Source organism: Solanum dulcamara, chromosome 10, assembly GCF_947179165.1.
Source record: "Solanum dulcamara chromosome 10, daSolDulc1.2, whole genome shotgun sequence".
Classification (NCBI taxonomy): Eukaryota; Viridiplantae; Streptophyta; class Magnoliopsida; order Solanales; family Solanaceae; genus Solanum; species Solanum dulcamara.
In genome coordinates this window covers 4,198,659-4,220,068 of record NC_077246.1, presented here as the reverse complement: position 1 = coordinate 4,220,068, position 21,410 = coordinate 4,198,659, and the positions used below count along the sequence as shown (strand labels likewise).

General features: G+C 33.1%; 1 protein-coding gene and 1 non-coding gene across 2 annotated transcripts; one reads left to right on the top strand and one right to left on the bottom strand.

Moving 5' to 3' along the window:
- The first annotated feature begins 357 nt into the window (after positions 1-357).
- On the top strand, positions 358-429 carry TRNAE-UUC (transfer RNA glutamic acid (anticodon UUC)). Its single transcript has one exon. It is a non-coding gene; the product is annotated as a tRNA-Glu (tRNA).
- A 12,123-nt stretch (positions 430-12,552) lies between these two features.
- On the bottom strand, positions 12,553-14,630 carry LOC129871033 (fasciclin-like arabinogalactan protein 2). Its single transcript, XM_055945898.1, has 2 exons — positions 14,187-14,630; positions 12,553-13,427 (listed from the first exon to the last, which is right to left on the bottom strand). The coding sequence occupies exons 1-2, from the start codon at positions 14,542-14,544 to the stop codon at positions 12,616-12,618; spliced, it is 1,170 nt and encodes a 389-aa protein (XP_055801873.1). The 5' UTR covers positions 14,545-14,630; the 3' UTR covers positions 12,553-12,615.
- Positions 14,631-21,410: the final 6,780 nt, after the last annotated feature.

Here is a 21,410-nt window from a genome sequence, read left to right as displayed (position 1 = left end):
AATGTTACGATCAACGTTCAGACCTTTTTATAACTATCATCTTTTATATAATACTTCACTTTATACTATATAGTCATGTTTTTAATGTAATCGATCTTTCATGTTATGTTACAATATCATATAATATATAAGTTCTCTTTACCGCTAAAAGTTGTGGTGAAGTGATAATACTCCGCATTCATTAATCAGAGGTCTTGAGCTCGAGTTCTGAGTATTAAGTCGTCTTTGAAAGAAAACGTTCCACCCCCAATGGGACTTACTGGCTCAAATTCGAATTATTCAGGTCCCAATTTAATTTTCCACCACTAACTTTTACTTTTCATACATATAATATCGTTCTATACAGTATAACAACACTCCGTTATCGTCCAGCGGTTAGGATATCTGGCTTTCACCCAGGAGACCCGGGTTCGATTCCCGGTAACGGAATTTTTTGTTTTTTAGGGAAGTAGAGTTTTTTTTTAAAATGTTTTAAAAGAGTTTATTTTATTTTTGAGTAATAAGAGAAGTTGTTTTATAGAAGTTGAAAAAATAGCTTTTTTTCCTGAGAATTACTTTTGGAACTTTGGTCAAGTTCAAATTGTTACTCTATATTGTCGAAAACAAATCAAATTAATTAACGAACAACAAATTACTACGGTGCAAAACTATTTTGTTAAATTTAAGCTACGCAAATTTTAAAAGTTTGGACAAATTGGAGAGAACCAAAAATGTGTATTAAGGCGGAGAAAACGTATATAAACAACATCAATGAAGACAGATATTTGAGAATTTTACATTACAATTTGCAAAGAATTAATGAATATGAAAAAATAATTTAAGCTATATGCACTTAGTGAAGATTTTTTAGATTACTAATCAAGGGTTTAAGTGTGAAGTGTTGATGTTGAGTATATATATGAATATACTATATAAATGATGGTGATGAGCTTCCTCCGGTGAAGTTATAGAAGTTGTTTTCGATAGACTCTTGGCTCAAGAAAAGCATATCCGAAAAAACAAATAAAAAAGTGAAGAAATCACGTTGAAAACAATTAAGAAAAAAAAGTAGCAACAACAAAATGTGCAACAACTAAAGCCAGCAAAGGAAAACAACATGTAACACTAAAATCGAAGAATAAGATACTAGGAGAGTTATAGTAACAAATCTGATAAGAAAACTAGAGCATACATATTACAGACTAGCCTTCTACCCTAATCAACGACCTTCATATGATGATCTTCCAATTTATGATCATGTCATCGGTAAGCTGCAAGCATGTCATGTCTTATCTAATCATATTAGATCAAGACTTTTTTGGCCTACCTGATATTATCTCCCAACGTATACGGAATACAAAATATATTCCCTTCTATCGTATACGGAAACAATAATTCCTCCTGTAATTGTTCCTTCTCCAAACAAAAACGTACTATAGTACAATTAATTAAATTTTCCCTCACGTTCTCCATCATATAAACAATGCTACGTACTACCAAAGAAATAATAATTTGGAGTGCTTAACCGTACAAATTAAGAAGCAATTTTCTGCTATGGTAACTACTTCCCATCTAATTCGTCAATTATCATGGTTTGTTGTTAGGATTGAGAATTAACGTAGTGCGGAATTTAGCTAAATAATATTATAATGATAATAACAAAGACAATAATAGGTTGAGAATAACGAAAGTAAAACAATGAAAGAATTGAAAAGAACTGTACAATCTTGACTTTTCTTTATTCATTCCTCCAAAAGAGAATATATATGTGATACAATATTGAAATAAGGGAACTAAATATCTCATTAATATGCTACCAAATATACAAAGAATTATATGGTAATTATTTTCCTACAAATATGCTACCAAATATACAAAGATATTATACTGCAATACCCCCCCCCCCTCAAGTTGGAGCATGAGAATCAAAAATGCCCAACTTGAAAAGCAAGAAGTCAAACCGAGTTTTGGTAAAAATGTCTGCCAATTGTGAAGATGTTGAAATGTGCGACGGAGAGATCAAACCATCATTAATTGCATCACGAACAAAGTGACAATCTACCTCAATGTGCTTTGTTTGTTCATGAAAAATCAGATTTTTTGCAATGTGCAAAGCGGACTGACTATCACAAAATAATTTGATCGCCTTGGGATGTTGTATACTTAAACTCAACAACAGACCTTTCAGCCACTTCAACTCACAAGTGACCGCAACCATGGACCTAAATTCAGCTTCTACAGAAGATCTAGAAACTGTGTGTTGCTTCTTTGTCTTTCAAGAGATGGAAGATTAACCTAGAAATAATAGTCAACCTGTCAACGAACGACGAGTAAATGGACAAGACGCCCAATCAGAATCACACCATCCCTGCAAAGTCAACTCACTGTCGGCACGTAATAAAATACCCTATCCTAGGATGCCTTTCAAATAACGGATCACTCGTAAGGCCGCTTCCCAATGTTTAATTCGGGGTTCTTGCATGAATTGAGACAAAATATGAACAACGTATGTCAAGTCCGGTCAAGTGACCCCTAATTATATCAAACAGACGACTAATCTACAGTAGACCTCCGAATCCGATAACAAATCTCCATTTGTAAGACCAAGTTTATGATTTTGCTCAATAGGGAACCCACTTGGATTTGCACCTAACAACCCTGCTTCAGAGACAATATCAAGAGTATACTTGCGTTGACACAAAAACAACCCTAATAAACTACGAGCTACTTCAATACCCAAAAATTATTTGAGAGACCCAAAGTCTTTCATTTTGAAACAATCACTTAAATAGGCTTTGAAAGTTGCAAGTGCAGTGGAATCATTTCCAGAAATAATAAGATCATCAACATAAACCAAGCTATTAATCTAAATATTCCCTCTAGTAAATGTAAAAAGAGAATAATCAGAATAAGATTGTAGGAAACCGTACCATTTCAAAGCAGTCACCAATTTTGCAAACCAACATCTAAGGGCTTGTTTCAACCCATACAGCGATTTGCGCAAACGACACACTAATGTAGGATCTGGACTTTCAAACTCGGGAGGGAGCTTCATATACACCTCCTCATCAAGATTACCATGTAAAAGGGCATTATGAACATCTATTTGGTGAAGTTCTCAATTTTTAGATGCTGCAATGGCTAGGAAGGCTCGAACAGTAGTCATCTTGGCGACTGGAGTAAAAGTGTCATTGTAGTCAATCCCTGCTTGTTGATGATTTCCCAATACAACCAAGAGCGATTTGAGTCGTTCCACATCTCTATTTGACAAAAACTTGGTCTTGTACACCCATTGATTACTAAGTGTTTTCTTACCCAGAGGAAGATGTTTCAAAGTCCATGTATCATTGTCTTCCAATGCACGTATTTCTTCTTTCATTGAATGTCTCCAACCTTCGTGTTTCATGGCTTATTTGAAGGTCTTATAATCCTTACCCAAAATAATAGCTGCAAGAAACTTGCGATAATTTACAGAGAAATTGTCACAATTAATATAGTGTGCCAAAGGATAGGGAGTACCTGAGGATTGATTGTTAATCAAAGTAGTAGGAGACGGACTATTAGCAAAAACTGAGTATGTCACATGATCACGAAGCAAAACAAAGGTATGGTGTTGCTGCCCCCTCCCCTAGCTGCCAGCGGTCATTGGGTTCCCAGCGGGCTGGGTAGTGGCCGTTGGCTGCAGCTCGTCCTGGATGCCAGCAGGCGCTGGTTGGGTTGTTGCTTACGGCTGCTGTCCGGCAGTCTTCGAACTATCAACTTCGCCCCTAAGTCATCTCCGTACACCATAAAATCACCATCGATTTCATCAACCATATCAAAAAAATTAGACGAAATATGAACATCATCTGGAAAAGCAAAAGGAAACACATCCTCAACAAACTTCACATCACGAGAGACAAAAAAAATCCTTCGTATCATAATCAAACAGCCGCCACCCCTTCTTACCAAACGAATATCCCACAAACAAATACTTTCTTCTCCAACTAGCAAATTTGTCACCCTGAGTTGTTTGATTATGAGCAAAGAACAAACACTCAAAGGTACGACTAGGATTGAAAGAATGCGGTTTATTGAATAAAATTTTGAAAGGTGTTTTATTTTGTAAATTGGGTGTGGGGGTACGATTTATGAGATGAGATGCAGCAAGAACACATTCACCCCAGAAAAAAATAGGTAAATTGGCATGAAATCTTAGAGACCTCGCAACATTCAAATTGTTGTAGAGTACCCACACAAGAGGTTTGAAACAGAATACCAGTGGGAGAAAAATAATCAATCAAACAATTAAATTCGATACCATTATCACTTTGTACAACTTTAATTATTTGATTAAATTGGCGATCAACCATAGCAAAAAATCCATAAACATCTGAAACACTTCTGTTTTATGAACCAACAAATAGATCCAGGTAGCTTGGGAAAAATCATCAATAATTGTTTGAAAATAACGAGCTCCACACGACTAAACATATCGATATGGACCCCACAAATCACAATGTATTTTCTCAAATATTTTAGACGTTTTATTATCACTTAAAGGAAATTTATCTCTAGGATGCTTAGCACGTAAATACACTTCACAATCCTTTGCTAAGCTACTCTTATCACTACTAACATGAGGAAGCAACTTAACTACTTTCTCGGAAGGATGCCCCAATCGTCGATGCCACAATTCCAATGTTGACGCTGCTATGACAGTAGACACATGTTGCACCATATTCGGTTTGATAAAACAGTATAGTCCGTCCCTCCTAACTCCCGTTCCAATCATCTCCTTCAGTGTGTCTTGAATAACACATATATAAGAATTAAAAGAGATAATAGTGCGTAAATTATCAGTAAGTTGGGGGACGAAGAATAAGTTGCAACGTAAATAAGGCACATAAAGGACATAATATAAGGTGATTTTATCTGACAGACGAACAGAACCTTCCAAAGAAGCAAGCACCTTTTCACCATTAGGCAAACCAACCGGACAATCAATAGTATGAACATCAAACAACCAAGATTTCTCACCGGTAACATGATGAGTAGCACCGGTGTCAATGATCCAAGAAAAAACATCAAACTTACCATTCAAGTGATTTTCTAGAATTATAGCATTATTAAAATATTCTGTAATAGCCTTCCATTGATCGGAAGTAAAGTCCTGACCCACGGTAGCGGTATTTGATGCAGTTGTTACACAATTTTCCACGGGTGAAGATGTGGAGGTGCTGTCGGGTGTGGAAGTTGTACGCAGCAAGCCACGACCTTGAACAGCGGAAGACAACCTTTCATTCTTTTCAGTCCACCATTCGGGATACCCGACGATGTCATAACATTTACTAACATCATGACCACGCTTCTTGCAATGAGAAGACACCAAAAGCGACCAACACTTTTCAGTCACATGTCCTATCTTCTTGCAATGTGAGAATACAGGACGATCTGTAGAACCACGACCCCGTCCTGCAGTAGCACGAACCATAAATCCAAGAGCCTCGATCGGCGTTGTCTCGGATTCGTGTTTGGCCGTACGAATATGCTCTTCTTGAATCATAAGCTGATAAGCCCTATCAAGACTTGGTAACGGATCTTGAGATAATATATTAGTCTGCAATGAAGAGTAATACTCGGAATACAGAAAATCATGAAGTTTAGATTGCTCACGACGAACCTCATATAAACGACATGTCGTACAACCAGAGCAACAAGTACAAGAAATTAGGGGCTCATGATGATCCAATTCTTGTCATAGAGCATGTAATTTTCCGTAATATATGGAAACCGACATGGTTTTGGTCTGTTCACATTTAGCGAGGAAAGATCGAAGTTGTTGAACGCGTGGTCCATTAGTGTGCATGAACCTCCTTTTAAGGTGATCCCAAAAGGGTTTGACCTCTCTAAATTTTGACAAATAAGATTTGACATCAATATCAATGGTGTTGGTGATCCAAGAGATTAACATTGCATTAATTGCAGTCCAATCGGACTTTGTACAAGGAGGTTGCGGTTCAGTGATAGTGCCGTCCAAGAACTCAAATTTACGTCATGCCTCCAACGCCATTTGTTTGTCGGCTGTCCATTCATCAAAATTGTCGCCCTTGAAATGAGTAGGCGTGATATAGTCCCCGGATCGATCTTGATGATCGAGAAAATAGGGAGAATTAGACTCAATTTTGAGTGGTGGTGGAGGAGGTATGTCGTCACCAGCCATGGAAATTTACGATGAAGAAAAAAAATTTGATTTTGATACCATGAAAAGAACTGTACAATCTTGGCTTCCCTTTATTCATTCTCCCAAGAGAGAATAGATGTGTGATACAATATTGAAATAAGGAAACTAAATATTTACTTAATATGCTACCAAATATACAAAGAATTATATGATAATTATTTTCCTACAAATATGTTACCAAATATACAAAGATATTATACTGCAATAAGAAGACACAAATTTTACATGGTTCGATCGATGTGACCTCTAGTCCACAGGTGGAGAGCTAGGAGGATTTCACTATATCAATAAGAGTAGTGAAAGAAACTATGTTGAAAACAAGTAAGAAAAGAACAAGTAGCAACAACAATACATATGACAACTGAAGCTAGTAAAGGAAATAATGTAACACTAAAATCGAAATATATGACAATATGAGAGTAATAATAACAATACTAAACGTACTACAGTATTACACGATCACCATTTTCCGTCCTCCTCGCCATCATATAAATAACTCCATCTGCCATAACAAGTATGATGATCATAGTGTTGCTCGATGAATTTGCCATCTTTAATCAAGGAATACCATCATTTGCAAACGCATTTGAACCTTAGAAGTGATTTCATAGGAAGTTTTGTGAGTATATCAATAATGAGATCATGGGGAACATGGTTTCTAGGGTTAGGGTTTGATACAAATACTGGATCCATTGGCTTAGTTTGTCCAAATAAGCTGTAGCAAGTCTATTTATAAACATGTTAAGTACAAATCCTATTTAGACATAAATACGATTTTGCTTTCCTACTTCATATATGAATGAATATACTAATCAATACACCAAAAAGACATTACCCATTATTTAATAGAAATCACTTTATTGCTTTATTTTTAGACTCAATTATTAAGTGACAATTAAATTTAATCGCTAAAAAGATCCAATTAATAAAAATTGGGCAAACAACATAAATTCCACTAGTTTAGATCTTATTCACTGTATTTACGATAGTTTGAAATATTACTAGCTTCCTGTGCCACATTTCTTTGGTTGGATACATGTATTTTAACGTGACGGATGCATGTATTCGAGGAAAACAAAGCAGGATACATATTTAATTAAGGACTGTAATTAAAATACTTAATTTCAGGAGAAAATCACTCCTTTAACAACTTTTGAGTATATCTAATATTACAACTTTCAAAAAAATTCATATGAATGAATATACTAAACAATACACCAAAAAGACATTACCAATTATTTCATAGCAGTCACTTTATTGCCTATGGTTTTTATTTTTAGAGTCAATTATTAAGTGACAATTAAATTTAACCGTTAAAAAGATCCAAATAATAAAAATTAGCCTAATAAAATATAAGTTGAAAATCATTTATGGATTTCCACTTTCTCGTGGAATCCTTTTCCTTGTCTTAGCATTCAAGTAATATGCTCACATTAATGTGGAGGGTATTTAAAATTAAGACTCGAGGAGGACTCAAGTGAGTTCGAGTACATGATGAAATTTGAAAACTGTGGTCATTTTTCTTTCATCTGGTGCCTCATTCACTATGAACACTCAATTCATTTTAATAAGAACCAGTTGTTTACAAAGAATCAACAGTAGCATCTCTTCAACTCTAATTTTATCCTAGAGACTCAAAATTTACATGAACTCAACCATCACTCCTGAACACATTGGGAACGAAATCGAGAGGTCAAAAAACAAAAAGGAGAACGCGCTAGACAATTACATATTTCGGATATATATACTGTTAGCCTTTGTCAGTTAGGATGAAAGTGCAAGCTCGGCCCACGCCAAAGAAGACGCCTTGAGCTCTGCAGTGATGGAAGTGTCAATGAAGAGTAATACTCGGAATACAGAAAATCATAAAGTTTAGATTGCTCACGACGAACCTCATATAAACGACATGTCGTACAACCAGAGCAACAAGTACAAAAAATTAGGGGCTCATGATGATCCAATTCTTGCCATAGAGAATGTAATTTTCCGTAATATACGGAAACCGACATGGTTTTGGTCTGTTCACATTTAGCGAGGAAAGATCGAAGTTGTTGAACGCGTGGTCCATTAGTGTGCATGAACCTCCTTTTAAGGTGATCCCAAAAGGGTTTGACCTCTCTAAATTTTGACAAATAAGATTTGACATCAATATTAATGGTGTTGGTGATCCAAGAGATTAACATTGCATTAATTGCAGTCCAATCGGACTTTGTACAAGGAGGTTGCGGTTCAGTGATAGTGCCGTCCAAGAACTCAAATTTACGTCATGCCTCCAACGCCATTTGTTTGTCGGCTGTCCATTCATCAAAATTGTCGCCCTTGAAATGAGTAGGCGTGATATAGTCCCCGGATCGATCTTGATGACCGAGAAAATAGGGAGAATTAGACTCAATTTTGAGTGGTGGTGGAGGAGGTATGTCGTCACCAGCCATGGAAATTTACGATAAGAAAAATATTTTGATTTTGATACCATGAAAAGAACTGTACAATCTTGGCTTCCCTTTATTCATTCTCCCAAGAGAGAATAGATATGTGATACAATATTGAAATAAGGAAACTAAATATTTCCTTAATATGCTACCAAATATACAAAGAATTATATGATAATTATTTTCCTACAAATATGTTACCAAATATACAAAGATATTATACTGCAATAAGAAGACACAAATTTTACATGGTTCGATCGATGTGACCTCTAGTCCACAGGTGGAGAGCTAGGAGGATTTCACTATATCAATAAGAGTAGTGAAAGAAACTATGTTGAAAACAAGTAAGAAAAGAACAAGTAGCAACAACAATACATATGACAACTGAAGCTAGTAAAGGAAATAATGTAACACTAAAATCGAAATATATGACAATATGAGAGTAATAATAACAATACTAAACGTACTACAGTATTACACGATCACCATTTTCCGTCCTCCTCGCCATCATATAAATAACCCCATCTGTCATAACAAGTATGATGATCATAGTGTTGCTCGATGAATTTGCCATCTTTAATCAAGGAATACCATCATTTGCAAACGCATTTGAACCTTAGAAGTGATTTCATAGGAAGTTTTGTGAGTATATCAATAATGAGATCATGGGGAACATGGTTTCTAGGGTTAGGGTTTGATACAAATACTGGATCCATTGGCTTAGTTTGTCCAAATAAGCTGTAGCAAGTCTATTTATAAACATGTTAAGTACAAATCCTATTTAGACATAAATACGATTTTGCTTTCCTACTTCATATATGAATGAATATACTAATCAATACACCAAAAAGACATTACCCATTATTTAATAGAAATCACTTTATTGCTTTATTTTTAGACTCAATTATTAAGTGACAATTAAATTTAATCGCTAAAAAGATCCAATTAATAAAAATTGGGCAAACAACATAAATTCCACTAGTTTAGATCTTATTCACTGTATTTACGATAGTTTGAAATATTACTAGTTTCCTGTGCCACATTTCTTTGGTTGGATACATGTATTTTAACGTGACGGATGCATGTATTCGAGAAATAACAAAGCAGGATACATATTTAATTAAGGACTGTAATTAAAATATTTAATTTCAGGAGAAAATCACTCCTTTAACAACTTTTGAGTATATCTACTATTACAACTTTCAAAAAAATTCATATGAATGAATATACTAAACAATACACCAAAAAGACATTACCAATTATTTCATAGCAGTCACTTTATTGCCTATGGTTTTTATTTTTAGAGTCAATTATTAAGTGACAATTAAATTTAACCGTTAAAAAAATCCAAATAATAAAAATTAGCCTAATAAAATATAAGTTGAAAATCATTTATGGATTTCCACTTTCTCGTGGAATCCTTTTCCTTGTCTTAGCATTCAAGTAATATGCTCACATTAATGTGGAGGGTATTGGAGGAAATCATCTTAATTGACCTTGGACACGATTACTACATTGTCAAAACTTATCCAAAGATAGGACAACCAACGATTAGCCCTGTCTCTTGTTGTTCTTCCATTCCCGACATCAAGTCATGTTGAAAGAGCTTCGGTAGTTACATTTTATGTCTTTGCGGGTGATGCCTGTGTTGAGGTACCCATAGGCATCCCCGTCAAGTAACATTTTTTCGTAGGATACAAGAAATAGAGCATTGTGAAGAATTAGATATATTATGCATAAAATATGGAGTACTGGGTAACACAACAACAAATTGAAGTTGTTTTCAATAGATCCTAAGCTCAAGTGAAGCATATCTTAAAAAACAAGTAAGCGAAAAAATAAAGTAGATGTTGAATACAATTAAGAAAAAAACAAGTAGCAACAACAAAATATACGACAACTGAAGCTAGTACGTAAAGGAAACAACATGTAATACTAAAATCGAAGAATAATTAAACACCAGGAGAGTAATAACTAGACAATACTTGATTACCGACTAATCTTCTACCCTAATCATCGACATCACTATCTTCCTATCTAGGGTGTTGTCTTCGGTAAGTTACATGTGTGTCATATTCTGTCTAATCACCTTACTTCAATACTTCTTCAACCTACCTCCAATCACTCCCTAGACTGCATCTTCTCTTCACGTACCCGAACCATCTGAGACTATAGAGCATTAGGAGAGGACAAAGTTTCCACATAGGCTACAACCTTATTGAATTTAAGTCCTTGTTCAATTCCAGTAACATTAAGTTGTTCCAATTTATGAGTTGTTGAATTATAAGCCACAAATCCAGAGCTAATGTAATTTTTAAACATCATGTATCCATCCTTGATAAAACTCAGAGATCTCAAACAAATGTAGTGATTAGGTAATGGAATTGTCAATATCTTATTCCATGAATTTGTTTTCATCATATACAACCAAAATTCATAATCATAGTGATAATCTCCCAATATTATCCTAGTCAAACAAAGTTTTTCTCCTACATAATCCAAATCATATCTTCTCCCTTCTATTGTATACGGAAAGAATAATTCCTCCTGAAATTGTTCCTTCTCCAAGCAAAAACGTACTATAGTACAATTAACTAAATTATCAGTTATCCCTCCTCGCCGTCATATAAACAACCCCATCTGCCATAGAAATAATAATTTGGGGGCAACAATGCCAATTGATTTCCAAGTGTTACCTTTTGTTGAAAATATATCAATCTCCGGGTGGTCAGCTATGTTACCGTTAGCAAGTCTAAATATTTTGTACTCGTCAATACACGGTAAGTAGCAAAAATTATAAAGAACACCACACTTATTCCAAATTTTTTTATATTAAGTAATTTTACATTTTCCATCGAGTTTTTAAATTACATTTTATGTTATCAGGTCAATATCGTTAAGTGGAGATTTTACATGGCGTAAATTACTACACATAGGATACCACATTTCATTCTGTCAAACAAAAGGGTAGAAGTGAGCCAATAGTATGACATGAAGTGTATTTTTGAACCAGAATATAGTTTAAGGGTATATGTGCTCTATTTCAAATAGTTGAAGGGTAATTTTGGCCCTTTTCCGTTTATTAAATAATACACTAGTAATGTTTACCAATTCATATATTTTTTTTCCTTATAATTATTATTATAATAGAAATGTGAAAAATGCATCCTTACAAGTTGGCTCGAACAAATTAAGAATCTTAACATTACAGTTAAAAATCAACTAAATTGGCAAGATGCTTTCCCATTCTTCCTGTGAAGTATTTGTCTAGCAAGAAATGAGAATTATCACACGAAAGCTAGAAATAGCATTAATGTAATCTCCAGTTTCAGGATTTTAATTAACTTCCAGTTTTTGTATGTTATGATTTATTAACGAAAATCACATTGTTAGATGCCACATCGTCCAGCGGTTAGGATATCTGGTTTTCACCCAAGAGACACGGGTTTGATTCCTGGTAACGGAATTTTTCATTATTATTAAGTTAAATTCTTTTTTTTTGATGGAAAAAAGAACTAATTTTTTTTGCAACATATCTGAAATATTAACATAATTGTTTTTTACTTTATTTCATTTGTTGTTTCGTGTAGTTCGATTATAGTATTATTTTATTGTAGTACTGTTCTGCTATTTTCATTTTGTCTTTTTCTAGATTTTTTTTGTGTCTTGAACCGATAATCTATTGAAAACAACATCTTTACCATTGAGGCAAAAGTAAGATCTGCGTAGATTCTATACCCTCCCATAGATCACTTTGTGGAACTTGATATGTTGTTTTCACTTTATTCAACTATATACAATTCCATTTGCATGTAATCTTCTTGATATCATAAAGTAAGGAAATATAAAACTAAGATTATCATAGAAGTGAAAAATTACAAAGAAAAAATAACAAAAATGCAAATTTAGGGTTATTTTTTCATCATACAATATACAATCAAATAATGATGCATGCATGCATGCCAAAAACACAAATTAATTTATTCAACCAAATACGAAACCAAAACTCAAAATAAATGTTATCAACCAACCACCATTGACATTCATAATCATACCCCCATTATTATTCCTCGAATCCGCCGGTACGTCGCCATCGTTGTCACCGGAGCTCGGCTCTGGCGCCGTATCGTCAGAATTAATAGATTGTGCCTTAAATAATTCACTTGGCTGCAAAACTTTATCAATTTTGTAAACTGCTAATGGCTCTTCATCTAATAAAGTCCCAGTAATTTTTGCTGTAACAATATTTGTGTCCAGTTTTACATTATCTCCATCATTTTGTATAGAAAAATCATATTTATTATTTTTACCTTTTGTTGTTGCCATAGTATTTATAAATCCATTTTTGGACCTTAACATACCTAAAGAATGATAATCTGGTATACCATGGTATAATAACAAAGAAATTTGTCCATTTTTTGTTAAATTTTTGTACTTAGGTAAAAAAGTGTTAACAACTTTATCAATCGGGCAAAACACTGTTAGGCCATTTTCCATAAGATCGATAAATTGTTTCGAAATTTTTGAATTTTGTAAAAGTTTTGCGAATTCTTTGCAACCTTTTTTGGACATTAAATCAATTAAATCAACGTCTGCCGGAGCAGCCACCGGAGCTTCCGCGGCGGTAGATGTTATGATGCTGCTAAGTTGTATGACGGAGATGTTATAAGGAATTTCTTGAACGGATTTGATGAAATTGGCTGAGAAATGACCGTCGTTATCTTCTGTGGCGAACCCTACTTTTTTACCTTTCATGTTCGTAATGTTGACGAACCCTGAAGTTTCAGGAGCCTCACCTGCAGAAGCGCGGATTCAAATTTTTTTTTGAATGAGTTAGTAAAAAAATAAATTCATTATTTGAAAATATGAATGAAAATTAGTAGTGCACTAATGCTAATATTTATTAATTATAGCCTTAACTTAAAAATATAAAGTAGGTTCAATTAAATCTAGAGGTAACAAAATCAAAGTCATGTTTTAATAATTCACTCAAAGAACTCTAGTTTAATAGGTTAAGTTATGATTTGTTTGTTGACTTGAAATGAAGGCTTTAACAGAAATGATCCATTAAACTATTGGGTCGATACGATAAATGCAACCCAAAAATTGTAGAGGTAGAAAATTATGTAAATTTTTAAGAACTTTAGCAAATTAAATAAGTTGGGAGAAAATAAAATAAAATTTCACATATATTTCAAAAGAAAAATAACAAAAGAGGGAAGGTTGGTTTATATATGGTGGGTTGAATTGTGATCCATTTTTAATTTAATCAATTTTGACCAAAGCAGCTTTTTTCCTTTTCTTTCCCTGTAATTGAAAAATACTGTCATGTACTTTAAATTTTGCAAGTGAAACTCGAGAATATTATTATGAGTTTGATCACTTGTGAAATTTATAATGATTAATTTTCAATTACTGAGGCTAAAAACTTACTATTTGTGAATTTTATCCCGAATATATATATATATATATATATATATATATATATATATATATATATTGTTTTGACCTGTTCAAATTTAACCTGACCTACCAACTTGTAATTTCAATCTTACCTGTAGCTTGGAAAAGGGTGGCAGTGAGGGTTGTTCCCTTAGTAATTCTATGAAGTTGCTTGGAACCAAAGTAATCTGCAAAAACATGAAGAGACAGGACATTCTTGAGAGTATAAATGGACATGTGTTTATCAAGAAGATCATCCATGGCGGCGTTATCCACCACGCAAACGGTGATGGTTTGGCGGCGGTTGATCTCGGAAGCTAAGTGAGTAAGGGTTAAATAACGGTTAAAGGTTGAGAATTCAGGGTGTTTTGCGAGTATACTCGTGATATTGTGGGCGGAGGAGGTGATGGTGATGGTGAGAAATAGTAAGACTAATAGAGAAAAGGAGGGTTTCTCCGACGAGAGAGACATTTTCCTGTGATAGATCGGTGATGAATTACGTATTTGAATAGAAGTGTGGAAAATATAAGAGGAGAAATATGAGTCTTTAGTAAAGAGGGGATATATAGAGAGAGAGATGGAATATGAGGTGTGTTCTATAGTAAGTGTTGTTTTTTCTCTTTTTGAAACTTTTAATATAGTTGATTAGATTATATTAAATCAACTTAATATTTTAAAAATATTAATATTCAAAAATTAATAAAATACTACAAGTAGCAATTCCTATTATATATGTCAATATGATAAGAAGCACATATTTAAATATTAATTAAAATTTATGTAGTTTGAATATCGAAAAACAAGAAATTACGGATAATATGGAACATAGGGAGTACTCTACTAGCTATGTTATGGAATTAGTTGTGCCAATTGAGTTATATTCACAACATTGTAACTGGTTATGGTAAATTAGCCTACCTATAACTTGTAACCTAAGAAATAAAGTAAATAACTGCTTAAAATATAGTATTAATTAATATTGTAAATTTATATATTTTTTCGACTAAGACTAAGAACTTTTAGAAAATTTATTTGTCAGAAACCAAGAAAAATACAGAGAATATAATTCAAATTGAAATGTGTGTAAAAGTAGCTAGCTAGTCATTAGTCAACTGTTGTTACAAACTGAATAAAGATTATTAATTTGGGGTGGTTTCAAATATATATATATATATATATATATACACAATAATAAAGTAATTAATTTATAATAAATATAGTTATATTTTATTTATATAAAAAAAAGGCAAAAATCATAAAAAAACATACAATGACTATACAATATAGTTTGTCAAAAGTCATAAAAAAAACATACAATTACTATACAATATAACTTATCTATACACTAATTATACATTATGATACATTCAAAAAACTGGATATAACGACTACACATGAAATATACACTGAGTATACATGAAGTATACACCGATTATTCAATCTCGATGAACCCAAAAATCACCTCTAAACAGTCTCAAAATGTAGATATGAAATCCTCTCATTGTTTCAAGTCTTTTATATATAATTCGCTCGAAACGATTCACGTTTGCGTGTATCAATTTTTTTTTAAAAAGGAAAAAACTGAAAGAAGAAGAAGAAAAACTGGCAGCAGAACACAACAACAACGAAGGTGGAGAAGAAATTGGCCATTCTTGTGGTAATTGAAATGAACGAATGGTCATTTGATGTAGTTATTCCTATTAATTATACTTAATCTAGATCCACGTTCTGATTATATATTCTCATGCGTTTTACTAACTATGCTTCTAATTTCTATTTTAGTAAACTACGTAGTACTCTTCATTAAAATCTCAAACCTCCCAAAAACAATTAATCAAAATGATCCAGAATTAGTTGAGTTGAATAATATGGATAATCACCTAATGCTATGTTTTTTTAAAAAAAAATAATGTGGATGGTGAATTAGCCCAATCATCGTTAGATCTAATGTCATTTTCAGGATTTTCATGAGAGTAGTTATATCTTTGATAATTATATATATTTAAAGGCGTTAATTAGTAAGTAGTATCACAAATTGACAAAGTAGAAAACTATTTATTAATTTCAAAATTGATATTTATGTGAAAAGGGCTTTTCATAGAAATTTGTCATATAAATGAAATAGATTTGTCATTTTAGAATTAGTCAAGATAGATGATAAAATATTCTTATGACTAACATCAACTTTATTAACTAACTAATTTGTTAATTCACACTCATCTTGGGCTCCCTTTAGGAGAATAATATTTTCATTTTTCATGGGAAATATTTTTCTATATAATAAATGATTGTTTTTCTTATTTTTAGTTGTTTGGATAAGTAAGAAAAAAATAATATCACTAGAATTAACATTTATTTATAATTAATTAGGCAAACGCTATGACTTATGACGTAATTACAACAAAAGAGATCTTTCGTAAGTGGATTTTTCTTTAGTAATAATATTTATTACCGCAATTAGCAAAGTATTACCCCACTTTTTCGGAGAACAATGTTCATATATGTTCTTTATTTGTTTATTTAAGTTAGGTTGGATTAGTTAGAATAATATTGGTAGAAGCATTTTTTATACACCTAAATTTTCTGATTAAAAAAAAAAGAAAGTAAACATTACTTGAACATAAGGACATTTAACTAATAAAGTCGAATATTGTATGCTCCTTTCACACTATAACTACTAATTAAAATAAACAAAAACATGAAATTAATACTAATTAATCAAAAGTTGAAACAAAAAAAAAAGCTGCTTTTCTTTTCCCAAATATCTACCTATAAAGATGGTGGAAATCACCTTGACTTATAATTTAATGATACTGGTGAGAGTTTTTCGCACAATAGATGTGAGTTCTATTCCCTCTACGCGTTTCTCTTCCAGCTTAATTTTCCTTATATTTTGGTGATAGTACATGTAGCTTCGCCATCATCCGCGCCATTTTTAAGCATTCAGGAGATGCCTAACAAGAATTAGGTGATTGTCTCCATTTTTCGTATGTATTAGCCTATGAATTTTTTGATAAGCTTGCTTACGGACATAATTTTTGCAAAAACTTTACAGGATCTTCCGTAATGACATGGGGTGACAGTATGTGTAGTCTCGCCATGATCCACGCCATTGTTTTAGCATTTAGGGACCACTCAAAAGGAATTAGGTGTTTTCTCAGTTTTTGGTGTTGTGTGTTAGTCCATTAATTTTTTAATGAATTTACTTTTAGCCAGTTTTTTTGCAAAAACTTTATAAGACCCTCCGTAATGTCCTAGGGTTACAATACGTATAGTCTCACCATTCTTCATGTCATTTTTAGGATTTTAGAGGCAACTCAACAAAAATTAGGAGATTTACTCAATTTTTCATTGTGTGAGCCCATGAATTTTTTGGTGAACAAGTTTTCAGACATTCGTTTTAGAAAATTTTACAGGACCTTCTGTAATAACCTAGGATAATAAAACATGTAGTCTCGCCATGATTCACACTATTTGTTTTAGCATTTACGGGTCACTCAACAAAAATTAGGTGATTTTTCTCAATTTTCCGTGTGTTAGCCCATGAATATTTTGGTAAACTAGCTTTCGGACATTTTTTTAAAATACTTTACAAGACCTTCCGTAATGACCTTGGGTAACAGTAAGTGTAGCCTTCCCATGATCCACGCCATTTTTTAGCATTTAGGACCACTCAATAGGAATTATGCGATTTTTTGAGTTTTTCATGTGTGTTAGCTTATTAATCTTTTAGTGAACTGGCTTCGAGCATTTTTTTAAAAAAAGAATTTACAGGACCTTCCATAATGACCTAGGATAACAGTATGTGTAGCCTCTCCATGATCCAAACCATTATTTTAGCATATAGAGGTCACACAATAAAAATTAGGCGATTTTTTCACTTTTTCATGTGTCATGTATGTTAGCGCGTGAATTTTTTAGTGAACTGGCTTTCGAAAAAAAAATTTGCAAAACTTTATAGGACCCTCTGCACTGACTTGGGTAAGAGTACGTGAAGTCTCGTCATAATCTATAATTGTTTTAGCATTTACGAGTCACCCAACAGGAATTGGGCGATTTTCTCAATTTTTCGAGTATGTTAGCAATGAATTTTATAGTGACCTGATTTTCGGGCATTTTGTTAAAAAAAATAAATTACAAGACCCTTCGTAATGACCTAGGATAACAGTAAGTGTAGTCTCTCCATGATCCACACTTTTTTTAGCATTTAGGAGCCACTCTATAGAAATTAGTCAATTTTCTCAATCTTTTTTTGAAAAAACTTTACAGGATCCTACGTAATGACCTGGGTAATAATATGTGTAGCCTCAGCATGATCCACACTATTATTTTGGCATTTAGGGACCACTCAACATTAATTATGCAATTTTCTCAGTTTTGGCATTTAAGTTGAACTGGCTTTCGAGCATATTTTTTTTGCAAAAACCTTTCGGAATCCTCCGGAGTGACCTTGGGTAACATTACGTGTATCCTTTTCATGATCCACACCATTTTTTACCATGTAGGGGCAATCAACAAGAATTAGGCGATTTTCTTAGTTTTTCGTGTGTGTTAGCCCATTAATTTTTTAATAAACTCGCTTTTAGGCAAAAAATTTTGCAAGAACTTTACAGGACCCTTCGTGATGACCTTGGGTAACAGTACATATAGCCTCTTCATGATCCATACCATATGTACGTGTAGTCTCTCCATGATTAACTCCATTTTTTAGAATTTAGGGGACACTCATTAAAAAGTATGAGATTTTCTCAATTTTTCATGTGTTAGTCCATTAATTTTTGGTCAATTGGCTTATGGCTGTTTTTTGCATAAACTTTAAAGTATCCTCCGTAATGATCAAGGAAAATAGTATGTGTAGCTTCACTATTATCCGCACTATTTTTTAACATTTATGGGTCACTCAATAGAAATTATGCAATTTTCTCGATTTTTGTATATGTTAGCCCATTAATTTTTTGGTGAACTGACTTTTTCGTATTATTTTTGTATAAACTTTATAGAACTCTCTGTAATGACCTATGAAATAGTACATACATCTTCTCCATGATCCACGTCATTTTTTATCATTTAGGGGTCACTTAACAAAATTAGATGATTTTCTTAGTTTATCGTACGTACGTGTTAAACCATGATTTTTTTGATGAAATAGTTTATTGGCATTTTCTTGTAAAAACATTACAGGACCCTCCGTAATGACCTGGTTAACAGTAAGTGTTGTCTCAATATGATTCACACCATATTTTTAGCATTTAAGGTCCTCTCAACAAGAATTAGGTGATTTTCTCTTCTTTTTTGTGTGTTTACCCAAAACAAAATTTGGTGAACCGACTTTTGGAGTATTTTTGCAAAAACAAAACTTTACAGGAACTTCTGTAATGATTTGGGGTAACTGTACGTGTAGTCTTACCATGATCCAAGTCATTTTTTAGAATTTAGAGTCCACTAAACAGGAATTAGGCGATTTTTTCTGTTTTTTTTATATGTGTTAGCCCATTAATTTTTTGATAAACTTGTCTTCGAGTATTTTTTCGCCAAAACTTTACAAGATCATCCGTAATAACTTGGGGTAACAGTACGTGTAGTCTCGTCATTTCCCGTGCCTTTTTTTAGATTTTCGGGGTCACTCAATAGAAAATAGGCGATTGTTTTAGTTTTTTTTTATATGTGTTGGCCCATTAATTTTTTGATGAACTTGTCTTCGAGTATTTTTTTTGCCAAAACTTTACAAGACCATCCGTAATAACTTGGGGTAACAGTATGTGTAGTCTCGTAATTTCCTGCGCCATTTTTTAGATTTTCGGAGTCACTCAATAGAAAATAGGCGATTTTCTCAATTTTTCATTGTGTTATTCAATTAATTTTTTGGTGAACTTGCTTTCAGAATTTTTTTCGAGAAAACTTTATAGCACCCTCTATGATGATCTAGGGTAATAGTACATGTAACCTCGTCATGATTCACACTATTTTTTAAATATTTACGGGCCACTCAATAGGAAGTAGATAATTTTTTCAATTTTTCGTATGTGTTAGCCCATTAATTTTTTGGTGAATTGACTTTCGGGAATTTTTTTGCAAAAAACTTTACAAGAGCCTCTATAATGACCTGGGGTAACAGTACGTGTAGCCTCTCTATAATTCACGTCATTTTACCTTTTGCATCTTTTCATTTGAAAGGAAATATAGTTGAATAATATAGTGTTAGGTCCTCATGTAGCATTTAGGGGCTACTCAACAGGAATTAGGTGATTTTTTTAGTTTTTTTTGTGTGATCTCATGAATTTTTAGGTGAACTAACTTTCACGCATTATTTATGCAGAAACTTTCAGAACCCTCCGTAATGACCAGGGGAAACATACGTATAACCTCACTATGATCCACACCATTTTTTAGCATTTAGAGGCAATCAATAGGAACTAGGCGATTTTCTCTATTTTTCATGTGTGTTAGCCAATTAATTATTTGGTGAACTGGCTTTCAGACATTTTTTTGCAGAAACATTATTGTACCCTTTGTAATAACCTAAATTAACAATATGTGTAGCCTTATCATGATCCACGCCTTTTTTTAGCATTTTGGGGTCACTCAATAGGATTAGATGATTTTCTTAATTTTTCGTGTGTGATAGCTCATGAAATATTTGGTGAACAGCCTTTCGGACATTTATTTTTTGCAAAAACTTTACAGGACCCTCCCTAAGGATCTAGGGTAACAGCAAATGTAGTATCCCTATGATGTACGCCATTTCTTTAGCATTTAGAGAGGTATTTAATTGAAAATTAGGTGATTTTCTTAGTTTTTTGTATAGGTTGGCCGTTTAATTTTTTTGGTGAACTGACTTATGGACATTGTTTTTTGCAAAAACTTTACAAGACCATCCGTAATGACCACGGGTAACAAAATGTGTAACCTCGCCATGATCCATACCATTTTCTTAGTATTTAAGGCCACTCAACATGAATTGGATGATTTTTTTAATTTTTTTGTGTATTAACCCAAGAATTGTTTAGTGAACTTACTTTCAAGCATTTTTTGTAAAAACTTTACACGACCCTCCGTAATGATCTGGGGTAAAAGTTAGTGTAGCCTTGCTATGATTCGACCTTTTTTAGCATTTAGGTGTCACTCAATTAGAATTATGCAATTTTTTAGTTTTCGTGTGTGTTAACTTATAATTTTATGGTGAACTAGTCTTTAATTATTTATTTTGTAAAATTTTTACAGGACCCTTCGTAATAAGTTGGAGTAATAATATGTGTAGTCTCGCCATGATTTACGCCATTTTTTTATCATTTAGGAGTTGCTCATTAGAAATTAGGTGCTTTTCTCAGTTTTTCGTG